Below are 11879 nucleotides of genomic sequence, written 5' to 3'. Positions count from 1 at the left end.
TGTAGCTAATGCCCCTTTAAATCTAACTTCTTTATACGCTTGATTATGATTTATACTGTAGTCTCGGACTTAACTATCTATTTCGGTAAACATTAAAGTGTTTTATTTTTTAAGTAAACTTTGTGATGACAATCAAATAAGCAAGTGAATGTTCATATTGTACTTATTGTTTTTTACGGCAGAAAATGTGGAATAATTAAACTACTATGTACTTGAACAAGTGAAGCGTTATTTTTGATATTGATAAATATACAAGTAAGAAGAATGAGGTGATGTGATTGACAATGAGACAACTGACACAGACATTAAATATAATAGGACCTAGGGTATAGCCTTCAAGAATGAGCAAAGCCCATACCACATAGTCAGCTTTAAAAGGCCCCATAATGACAAATGTAAAACAATTCAAAATAATGAACAATAAACAAATATATTACACATCAACAAACGACAACCACTGAATTACAGGCTCCTGACTTGGGTCAGGCACATACAGAATGTTGCCGGGTTTAACTCGTTTGTAGGCGACAACCCTCCCCTAACCTGGGATAGATCTATCTTAGAATTATCGCACTTACTGATCACAGCCAGTGCAAGGCCAATAAATAATGGAAAATATACAGCCATCTTAAACTACAGTCTTTTAAGTTACTTTAAGGTTATTTAAACAATTACCATGGCCTTACGGTATTTGTTTAGCAATTCCTGGTTGTGTCTTCTTCTTTTTTCTATTTTAAAGTACCCCTATATATATATATATATATACTAAAGCGAGTGTAAACCTTTGTCAATAACAATAAAATTATAAGAATTTTGAGGAACACTAATTCTGATGTTCATTGACAATTCATAACATCTGTACAACTGCTTAACGGAAGAGGTTTATCTATACTATTAAACGAGAAGACCTCATTTTTGGTGTCGCTTCTTCTTTCCAGAATAAATTAATCAACACGCCGCTGTGTCCTATAGGTACAGTGCATAGTCGCATTTGTCATCCATTCATATGATTATTCAGATTGAGTTATTTTAGGAGAAAAACGAGAAAAAAGGCATCCGGATATTGTCCCGTCATTGTACGAAATTTTAAGTTAGATTAGACTTCCGGTTTGCGTTTTTCTGTATATACTTTGAACATACATATACTACGAATAAAGTGTATTTTCAGAATTTTATCTGCTATCATTTTCAAGTTTACTATCCACGGCGGTCACAGAGTTTATTAAATAGAGAGGATCTGTATACTATATCAATGATCACCATGGATCGATTAGTAAACTTAGAATTGAAAGTAAATACGCTTTATTTATATACTAATGAATGTTCATAATATACAGATAAGCGCTAAAATTATTCATGTGAACTTTTGATACTTTTTCTGAAATTCTCCAGTCATTAAATCTTTTACAAAATTCATTGATTACATAAAAAATGGCGCCCAATAAACATGAGACTTTTATTACACAGTGACATAACAACAGCCCCAATTGATTTTTCTTCACAGGAAACAATTAGACTGCTAAAACAATAAATCATATTTCTTGTCCATTCAACTGTAAGGCCTACGTTGAAGCTAAATTTGTAAAACTGCTATTAATGTTGACACATTCACCATTTCATTTCTCAATTTTATTATGTATAAAGAGGGAACAATTAACCGTGATATACTATATATAGTGGTAAGATATTACATCATAAAACAAAACATAGCAATTAGTTCATCATTATTTCTTTTTCATTTTCTATTTATACTCTTTCCTCATAGAAATATAAACACACGAAATATTTAGAAAAAGAAGATTTTTTTTCTGTAATTGCATAAAGAACAAAAAACCAGTACAAATGAAAATATAAAACCCGAATGTTTCAAACTATGGAGCATAATTTACTCTTCCTATGTAAACAAAAATAATTTGCTTTCATTGATATTAAAAAGATTGTATCAATTTCCATAAAACAATAACGACAAAGGAATGATTTATCTCCTTCTTAATTTACTGGTATTTGTCAATTTTCTATTAACTCGACGTGTGCATCCAAGATAAAGAAACAGTTCACAAAAGAAGGGCGAAAGATACCAGAGGGACATTCAAAGTCATAGATAGAAAATAAATTGACAAAGCCGTGGCTTACAATGAAAAAAAAACCCCAACCGAACAGACAAATAATAATACACAAGACACAACATAGAAAACTCAAAACTAATCAACACGAATCCTTCCAAAAACTTCTATATCAACATCACACAAATTCAAGGAACATGCAAAATAATAAAGTGTCTCTCACAATTCATTCATATAAAACCGCTTATTATCATTATATATACAAAAGCATAAACCAAAAATATTAAACTCTTGGAGAAATTTTTAATAATTTCAAACAAATATTCATGTATTGTATTATTCATTTTTGTTTAATTTTGCGTTCTGAATGAGGGATTTAAAAAAATATATATATATTCTGTTTCCATGGTTTATCATGACAGCAGGAACATATATATTAACTATATATTATGTTAGATATACTGTTCCCAGATGACAGTAATCTTAAAAACATCAAAGTAGTGAAAAATCCCCCAGTCCGGGTCCGGCATCCAGTCCGGGTCCGGCGTCCAGTCCGGGTCCGGGTTTCATACCAAAGTCCGGGTCCGGAGTCCGGTCCGGGTTTCAGTGCGTACCCGGAGATTCATAGTCTATTAGAATATATCGAGTGCAAAAGGTTGATAAAGATCATTATCATTTATGAGCATAGAAAGTAATCAAATAGCGAATATAAAAAAAGTTGATGTTAGTATTTTCGACGTTGTTTACATCCTTTTAACTCAATGTTTCATTTAAACAAGTGTATTTGAACAAAACTGAGAACCATTTATCAGGGTAAAGCCTACATGCCGATCCTCTTCAGTTCAATAACATAGAGAGGAAACGGAAATGCAGGGTTAAGGATAAAGCTACTCTGTTTCAAAATAATGTTTTTTTGAAAGACTGTTAAAACATCAAAAGTTGTTAAAGAATTAAAAAAGCATAAAGGTAAAGGTCATTGTCCTTGTTTAATTTGGTGAACAATGATTATCTCTTGATTTTTCATTCTTTTAACATTGGCACTTTTTTCTTTTAAAAAACAAAGAAAAAGAAACAAAGCTTTTATTGAATTTTTGAAAATTGACTATGTAATCAAATTATAAAAAGAAAAGTAGCGGTTAGCGAGCAAATTGTCAGGAGGCGCTTCAGCTTGCTTCCATAACAAGTAACTGATAATAACATAAAGGCAACCACTGTTTTTGGACAAACATATTGACATGTAGTTTTGAAAACTTGGACAGAAACAGAAAATCGAAGAACAGTGAAGTCAAGACAAGTGTTTGGTGAGGTTCGTGTTGCTTAGGCTTCAGTTTTCTATGTTGTGTCTTTTGTACAATTCATTTTCGATCTTAGAATTTGACAGCCCCTTTGGTATCCTTCGGACCTCTTTTATAACACTCGGCTACAGAGGTCCTGTTATATTTAGAAATATAAGTAATCTATATATTATATTCAGACTAAATATTTGCAGGTACATGTAACACTTAGTATCCGAGGATGTTTCATTGGAACGTTTCTGCGATGAAAATAAAAGGACATGTTTATTACTCCATCGATACCGCTCACAAACCGGAATACTTTGTTTTCAAAAGAAGTTAATTTATTGATGCTTGCTTCACGTCCAGTATCCATTCGTCTCAACTCGGCCGATTCCGTACCCTCATCTATAGAAGGAGAGTAGCGGATTCTACAGAGGATTGCCGAATGGTCCAGTATCAATTATTTCATACATATTCAGGATGAGTCAAAAAACGGACATGAATATCATTTTCCTATAACTTAACCTTTTCTGTACAATCATGTCCAGATAGTTTATTTTGCTCCGAATCAAATCAATGAACTATGCTGATGATAAAATGTAGTTTGTATTAAGTTCAACATTCAGTTTTTTTAATATAACGAAAAACATTCGTACATAAACCACACGAAATTTATTCAAGATTTTCAACAAACGAAAACAAGTTAATTTATCGTTTCCAGGAACATTGTTCTTACATCATCTGAAGAAAAAGAAAAAAATAGCGTGGATTAAACTTAACATACATATGCATGTATCAAACAATTGCATGTATTTACATACACACATTTGGGCCCTTTGGTCCTAATCAAAACTTTAACAGAAATAAGGCAATTGGAAGTTATTACATTTTTTTTTTATTCGAATCTAAGATGGATGAAGACTAACATATTTCTTTACAGTGTATACCAGATTTTACAATTAGATGGAGAAACTTCATGGAAATGCTTATCGTTCCTGTGATGATTTGACTACCAGTCTTCTGAGAGTATAATCGCAATTGCACATTATCATTCTTTGTTGTTATTTCGGTTTTTGTTATGTAACGATCTTGGTATGTGTACATGTCTACTATGGTGTAGTAACATTTTTCTTCGGTACTCTTGACGTTAATAAAAAAAAAGCAGACAACTGCATACATTCTACACAATTCCACATAGCATAATTGAGCATTATTTGTGCATGTGCAGTAACTGAAAATGTTATTTTACGAGATTTTGGTAATTAAGAATATCAAAAAATGCAAGAGTAGGGCAGTTTTTCTGGGAACAAGAAATATGATTTTTATTGTGAAATGTTCTGGTTGAATATTATTTGTTCGACCTATCTTATTTGTCATTCAAGTTTCAAAGTCTTAGCTACCCGAAAATATCTTCATCAACAGAAACAGAAGATCTTGACTAATTTCGGGGTATTCTGCATTGACCGAATATTTCATCGAAGTATATTCGTTTATGTGTCCGTCTTTAATCTTTTCTTGTGCATATTGTTTGTACCTTTATTTTGTAATATATTTGTGAAGTTAACTAAAAGTATATTCACGACAGATTTTGTTAAGACAAAAACTCAACGTACACAACTAGCTGGCAACATGGTCATCTTTGGGTCTGATTTTACAACCATAACTCCAAAATACTCCACAGTCGTTTTAACGCCCTCTACAAAGACAACCAATATAGATGTTCTATTACTACATTGTTTCAAGCTATAAATATTTGTTCAACAACTCTTAAAACTTTGATAAAGGATGTTTAAATACGTTCCGTGTTTCTTTTTCTATGATATTGAATTTGTTTGTTCGAGTTCGTAAACATTATTGTGAATATTATAACGATGGCTGGTATGCTTTATTCAAATTGATGCGTGCAGGATGAACTGATCATCTGACAGTAGAAAAGTTATATAAACCTAATATGGTAAAGCTGCATTTTGGTATGATGATTTCATTTATAATTTTGTTCGCAAATTCCACGAATTTTATTATGTCTTGTTGTCTGCATCCTTTATTTGCCATGACGACCAAAAAATCGTCAACATTTTGCTAGACAACTTTGTGACAATAACAGTATATAGGCATATATTTTATTCCTTAGTTTAGTATGTAGTGTTTTGTGGAGATTGTTTGTCTATTTATTTGCTGTTTTTGATTTTTAGGTCAAAATGTCTATTTTTATTCGTCTTTGGTTATTCCATTGCACCTTTTTTTATAACAAAGTCCTGTGCGTAAGAAGAGACTAATGAATTGAATCACTTCATGTTTAGATTTAAAGGTCAATACACCATCTTTAACGAATAAAAGGTCTCTTTATTTTATGATCGCAATCTATACAGAAAATTCCGATCTGTTGTACCATGCATTTTTAATAGGCTTTGGCCACAGACCACAATTAATTCCTCTATCAGTTCTTTATAACTTGTTGTCTCATTAAAAAAATTGCACCGAATCTTTTCGTTAAATTTTTTTTGTGTGTAATGTATAGTACTAGTCCAAAAATATATCCAAAATTCAGAAAGATTGCAGTCACACATCTTACAAATTTAGCCAATACACATTCATACCCCTATTGACAAGTCAAGAGATGTTCCGAAAACTGTAAATATTACCTTTTGGCACTTGGCCTAATCACTCATTCCAAATCAAAATCAGTTAAAATACAACATCCAAACATTTATTTCACCTCTCTTCTTTCATTTCCACCAAAAAAATCTAAGAAATGAGTGTGGAAGGGAAAGAAAAAAATTTAAGGAAAAATACACTCTAATTAAAAGGAACTATATTCGAAAAGCGGGGTCATTAATTGTGGTCTTTGGCCTATTAGATTTTCATTTATCTTACCTCCATTGGGTAAAGTACCAGTTGATTCGTACAGGTATGGTAAACACCCATCATCAATTACAGTAAAATATGTATTATAGACATTGGTCTTAATATTGTACATGGTGACGGGTATCTTGTTAGCTCCAACACCAATGTAAGATTTAGCAAATACAGCATCATCTGAAATAAACATCAATTATTATATTTTCGGACGGTCTTGTTAAACATACAGTTGCAAATACCACTTCAATGTCCATGGCTTATTTGTATAAAAAAAAAGTGTTTAGGCTTAAAATTTGAGTTTGAAGATATTAACAAAAATACATGTGAAAAAATTAAAAAAAATGTCCTACAAGAATGCAAACGGAATAGTTTTTAAATTCACTATAAAACATAAAATCGTTTTATTATACGCTATAAATATCATATATGTAGCATGAGTATTTACATTAACATTTGTAATACAAGTAAATAAAAAAAAAAAAAACGAAACTGTAGACGATAAACTTCACCCAAAAATTCATAATTATAATATTGTTTTTTTTTTTTGCTTTTGTATCTTTCCTGAAAAAATCCCTCGTTCTCTTCAAAATCTTATCCCTGCAACCCAAAAATAGATTGTTCATCCATTTTTCACGGAAATAAATGTTTCCTACCTGGGAGACAACCTTCTCCAATTCCAGTGTTAGTAATGTTTAATCCCATGCAGGATCCGTCTTTATCTACTACGTACTGCATTCCCTATATCAATGTAAAAACCTAACGATGTAAATAGTATAAAAGACTGTTTTCCTGTCCTTTATTTGTATGTTCCCCCAAAAACACTCGTATACCAATATGTTGCAAGGAAGAAAATCAACCTAATGTGTATATAAGGGAAAGTGGCATTTTTATTAAAATGTATTTTTTTTATTATTTTCCTTGCAACTAATTGAAAGGCCTTTTATTTTTAGCTTCGTATAAGGGTTTCTCAGAAAACTAGTATCGACATTAAATCTATAAGAAATATTAAGAGGAAAGCGTAAACTTGATTAAATCAATACACTAGTTAAATCAGTCTTTTCGTACATGCTTAAATGTAGTGGCTAAAAAAAATGTTCGTTCATAGTGTGTTAATTTACGTTTTTTTTATTGAGTTAAGCCTTCCAATTGGTATTTTGTCGTGTGCTTTTTCTATTTTGTGATGTTATACTATAATTTGTTTCAGAAAAAGGGAGAAGGTTTGGTACCATTAAAACGTTTAATCCCGCTGCAAATCTTTGCACCTGTCCTTAGTCCGGAATCTGATGTACAGTAGTTGTCGTTTGTTTATGTAATTTATACGTGTTTCTCGTTTCTCGTGATTTATATAGATTAGACCGTTGGTTTTCCCGTTTGAATGGTTTTACACTAGTTATTTTGTGGCCCTTTATAGCTTATTGTTCGGTGAGAGCCAATGCGCCGTGTTGAAGTCCGTACATTGACCTAATATGGTTTACTTTTATAAATTGTTATTAATTTTGGATGGAGAGTTGTCTCATTGGCATTCACACCACATCTTCCTATATCTCTGAAGTGTCCGTTAAGCTCTGAGGGGTGTACCAATAGTTATATAAATCGGACCAGATCGGGCTTATTATTTCTGATTTCCTATGAAGAAAAATAATTTCCAACAGTTATATAGGTTCAAAGTTGGCAACGTGTAAGGACAAATTTCAGCTTCTGTCCGTTTTAGTTTGGGACGATTCAGGGATTAAGAATGTGGATTTATCAATTTGCCTGGCGTTTAAAAACGTGTCTTAACCATGGTTGTCTTTGGTTTTGTCGCTATTGTGGAAAATTGTTTTATCTTACTTTTTTGTGTATTCGAATTGTTGTCAAATAGGGCTATCATACCCCAAGTCGTCTTTTTAAACATTTAATTTTAATAGTATAAAATTGCATGTAACAAGTGTTTCCAATGGTGTGAACTTCTGACCTGTCATTTGGTTTACACTTGAACTTGAGGGGGAGGGAATATCTAGTATCGATTGCATACACAAGAATAATTCTGATGGCTTAGGTTATAGTTTCTGGTGAGAGGTCTCTCCTTGTGCTTGGTGTTAGCCGAAAGCGATTAATAGTCACTTTAGAGCAGAACAATTGTCATCTCCTTTTTTTCAAAAATCCATTAATTTGAGTGTTCTATCAATTTATACATTTCAATTATTTTCATGTTTTTTCTGTGTTAAACTTACATAAATATATTAGAAGCCAAATTTGTTTACGATTAACTGTCAATTGATAGTTTTTTTTTTCAACAGCATGACTGCTAATGTATAAAACAAAGTGACAAAAAGTGGCTTTTAAAAAAGGGGGAAGACACTTACAAATTGTCCTATCCCGAAATACCCATGGAACCGATAGATAAATTGATTTAAAAAGTTTGATGTATTTGAAACTCTTAAATAATGCCGCTACGCCCTGCAAACTGATATCTACCATCTGTTGGGAAGATGATTCATATATTTATAGAGGACTATTTGTAAAAACTTACCGAGGTAAAGTTGGAGTATAGTTTTTGATTAAATGTCATTCCTTGATCAGTAGTCAAATTTTGAGAGATAACCGACATACCATTGTCCATGTAATTATCTTGAAGAATCTGAAATAAAAACATCGAAATTAGTATTTAGTCATATTTTTGTTTATTTTTTATAAAATCGAAGATATGATTAAGATTTGAGTAGGTGTTTTTCTTAAGATTTTTACAATTTTCGTAATCTGAAAAATTAGAAAGATAAGGTTGATATGTCATTAATTAAATGTAAATGATAAATAAAAGAATTCCAAATAAGTTCTCTGATGACAAACTGTCTGATACTGATGAAAAGTACACCTCATTTTTGCATGAATATGAACAGTTGCGCATGCATATCATTTTTACAGCCAATGACCGTGAGGGTATTCCGGTGTTATGTTGCCGCAGACATTTCCTCACACTTGACTTGCGTTTTTAACTGATAACCGACCATATTTCGTATAATTACGCAGATATTAACGATTGCAAAACAACATTCCTTATCTCTTGTTATATATTAATTTCAAAAATAAATGTTCACGAAAATAAGTTTTAAGAACAGAGAAAAATGATATGAAAATGTTAAGTCGTAAGAAATATATTCCAATAACAAATCAAGAATACCGAAAATTTGTGTTAATGCATGCGGACGAATATCTCAAGAACGGTTTTGTAACAAACGTGGGAAAATATGAATGCCTACTCAAATCCAATCAATTAGAAAAAACGAATTATTACAGAAGAGTGTCCACCGTGCACTTGCACTGCACTGTCATTAGAATAGTAAAATAGAATGATATAGAAACGGATGAAAATTATATAAGCTTGTTATACAAATATTTTAATAATATGTAACAACAATACTGATAACAAATAATTATATCTCTAAAATATAATAATTATTACGATGAGGTTGAATTTCCTATTATTTATTCATCATCCACACATGAACCGCTTGTCTCAGCAAAAAAATATATCTATGTACCTTAACCTTACTGTCAGGGATGTGATTATTTTTCTTTGTCAAGTCGACAGTGCTTGTGACCAACCACTATAACGTTATTCAATTTTCAGTACTGCAGTAATTTGATTATTGATAGTAGCTATATATATCAGTGAATATGTTAAAGAATTATATTTGCGATAATTCGTTTTATTTTCTTTTTCATTTTGTGCTTCTCTTTCAGTATATCTTTTTCCTTCATTTACAAATTTCATAACAGTTGTCGATTTCTGATGCTTTGGAGAGAAAAAAATCCAGTTTGGTTATGTTTTTTTTAATTGCTTTTGTTTTAGATAAGCTTCAATGTTAAACCCTCTTTTATATCTGTTTTTGACGTCGTGTGATTTAGTTGACATCAACAATGTCATAGTATTTGGTACAAAAAAAAAATGATACCCAGCTACTCCAAAACAGATTTGAAGTTTTTATTTTTACAAATTCAAAGCTATAGACAAAATGTATACCGTAGACATTTTTAAACATCATTAAGAGACGTTCATGCTCTTTTCACAGTAAAAAAATACTCTTGAAGGATTTTCTACTTTTCCAAAGACGCCCTTTTTAAGTTATAGTAAAAGTATCCAACGCATTTGTCATGTTCGACAATCTTTGTTAAACCTACTTTTTTGAAATATGCTTGTCGGGAATAAGGCGTACTGTTTCCGGTATAAATTTGCCAGTCGGGTCAACAATTTATTATTTTTTTAATTTTGTCAAATAAGTGAGATATCTCTTTGTTAACGGGTTATTTTCACCCCACCAGCATTACAACAATACACCTTATCGCTATTTAGTCCATTACGGGAAAAAACAGTCATTTATACAACTTCCTGTTTGGGTCACCGGCCGAAAAACGGAGGTCATTAGTAGTGAGCTGAGGGAGAAAAAACTTTTAGAAAGTGATCATCAAGAAACTTTGATATAGTATTATCCACTTTTTCGAAATTGAAATTGAAGTAGAAAAATATTTTGTTTGAAGTATTTACGGTAGTTTAAACAGGTCTCATTAAAAAGTATCATGCATGGTGAATTGTTTAAACAGGGTCCCAGATAGCTTCAACTGGATGAAAAAGTTGTGTAATTTTAGAACTTATCCGGAACGGAATGGAATAAATAGCGATTAGGTGTATTGTTTTGACGACTATCAAAGCTAACATAGTAAAGGTATAACCATTAAAACTTGGAAGTAATAACAAAAGATGTCAATTGTAAGTTTTGCAGTAAGGAAAAACTGAAGCTTGTTCACATATTTTTATTTTCATTGTTTTATTTCCAATATACATGTATATGAAAATAAGAAGATTTGGTAGATCGCCAATGATATACGTAAACAATCCACATGGGAACAAAGGATTCGGTTCTTAGAATCATTAGAATCAATGTATAAAAGCACCTTTAAAAGGTAACGAAAGGATAAAATGTGTAACAGTTCAAAGAACAGTATGCACGTTTTATGATAAGAGGTAAAATCACAAATATACTGAACTTAGAGGAAAATCAATTCGGAAAGTCCATAATCACATGGCAAAATCAAATAACAAAACGCATCAAAAACGAATGGACAAGAACTGTCATTTTCCTGACTTGGTATAGGCATTTTCAAATGTAGAAAATGGTAGATTAAACCTAGTTTTATAGCGCTAACCCTCTCACTTTGATGACAGTCGCATCAAATTCCGTTATATTTACATTGACGCGTTAACTAAACAGACACAATAAATAAAATAGTCAAAATATGGGTACAGCAGTCATCATCGTATAACAATTTTAAAAGGAACAATTTAACAGAACACAAAAACATCTATAAGACTGAATGTTATACTACATTATCACGAATCAATCGAATATTATCAAACTTCACTACATAACCTTTATAGATATGGTGAACCTAGCGGAAATATTTATTTAGCTTAAAAACCGTTCTAAGGAAGGAATGATAAGACGATAAACTTTTATTGCACTGTCTGAAATTTTTAAGTAGGAACATTTTTTCTTACCTCTAAATGGGTCTGACCACTTGCATAATTTACAAAATTTGTTGATGTCCATATCTTTGGTGGACAACAACCAAAAGTGATAATAGGTAACAGTACTAAAATAAAGAAATTAAACATTCTGAAAGGTCGGCGTTCAAGGTGAGA

The 11879-nt window shown here is 31.5% G+C and overlaps 1 protein-coding gene across 1 annotated transcript; it reads right to left on the bottom strand.

The window, feature by feature from the left end:
* Positions 1-3993: 3993 nt before the first annotated feature.
* On the bottom strand, positions 3994-11879 carry LOC139518453 (uncharacterized). Its single transcript, XM_071309991.1, has 6 exons — positions 11736-11879; positions 8712-8819; positions 6853-6937; positions 6215-6376; positions 4954-5036; positions 3994-4081 (listed from the first exon to the last, which is right to left on the bottom strand). Exons 1-6 carry the CDS (start codon positions 11850-11852, stop codon positions 4073-4075), a joined length of 564 nt encoding a protein of 187 aa, XP_071166092.1. The 5' UTR covers positions 11853-11879; the 3' UTR covers positions 3994-4072.

Source organism: Mytilus edulis, chromosome 4 (assembly GCF_963676685.1).
Source record: "Mytilus edulis chromosome 4, xbMytEdul2.2, whole genome shotgun sequence".
NCBI classification, from domain to species: Eukaryota; Metazoa; Mollusca; class Bivalvia; order Mytilida; family Mytilidae; genus Mytilus; species Mytilus edulis.
This window is presented reverse-complemented; position numbering and strand designations above follow the sequence as displayed.

Coding starts and splice junctions, on each gene's coding strand:
- LOC139518453 (XM_071309991.1), bottom strand. CDS start 11,852: ATGTTTAATTTCTTTATTTTAGTACTGTTACCTATTATCACTTTTGGT. Junction 6,938..8,711: donor TATACTCCAACTTTACCTCG/GTAAGTTTTTAC, acceptor ACATTGATATAG/GGAATGCAGTACGTAGTAGA. Junction 6,377..6,852: donor TGGAGAAGGTTGTCTCCCAG/GTAGGAAACATT, acceptor TGTTTATTTCAG/ATGATGCTGTATTTGCTAAA.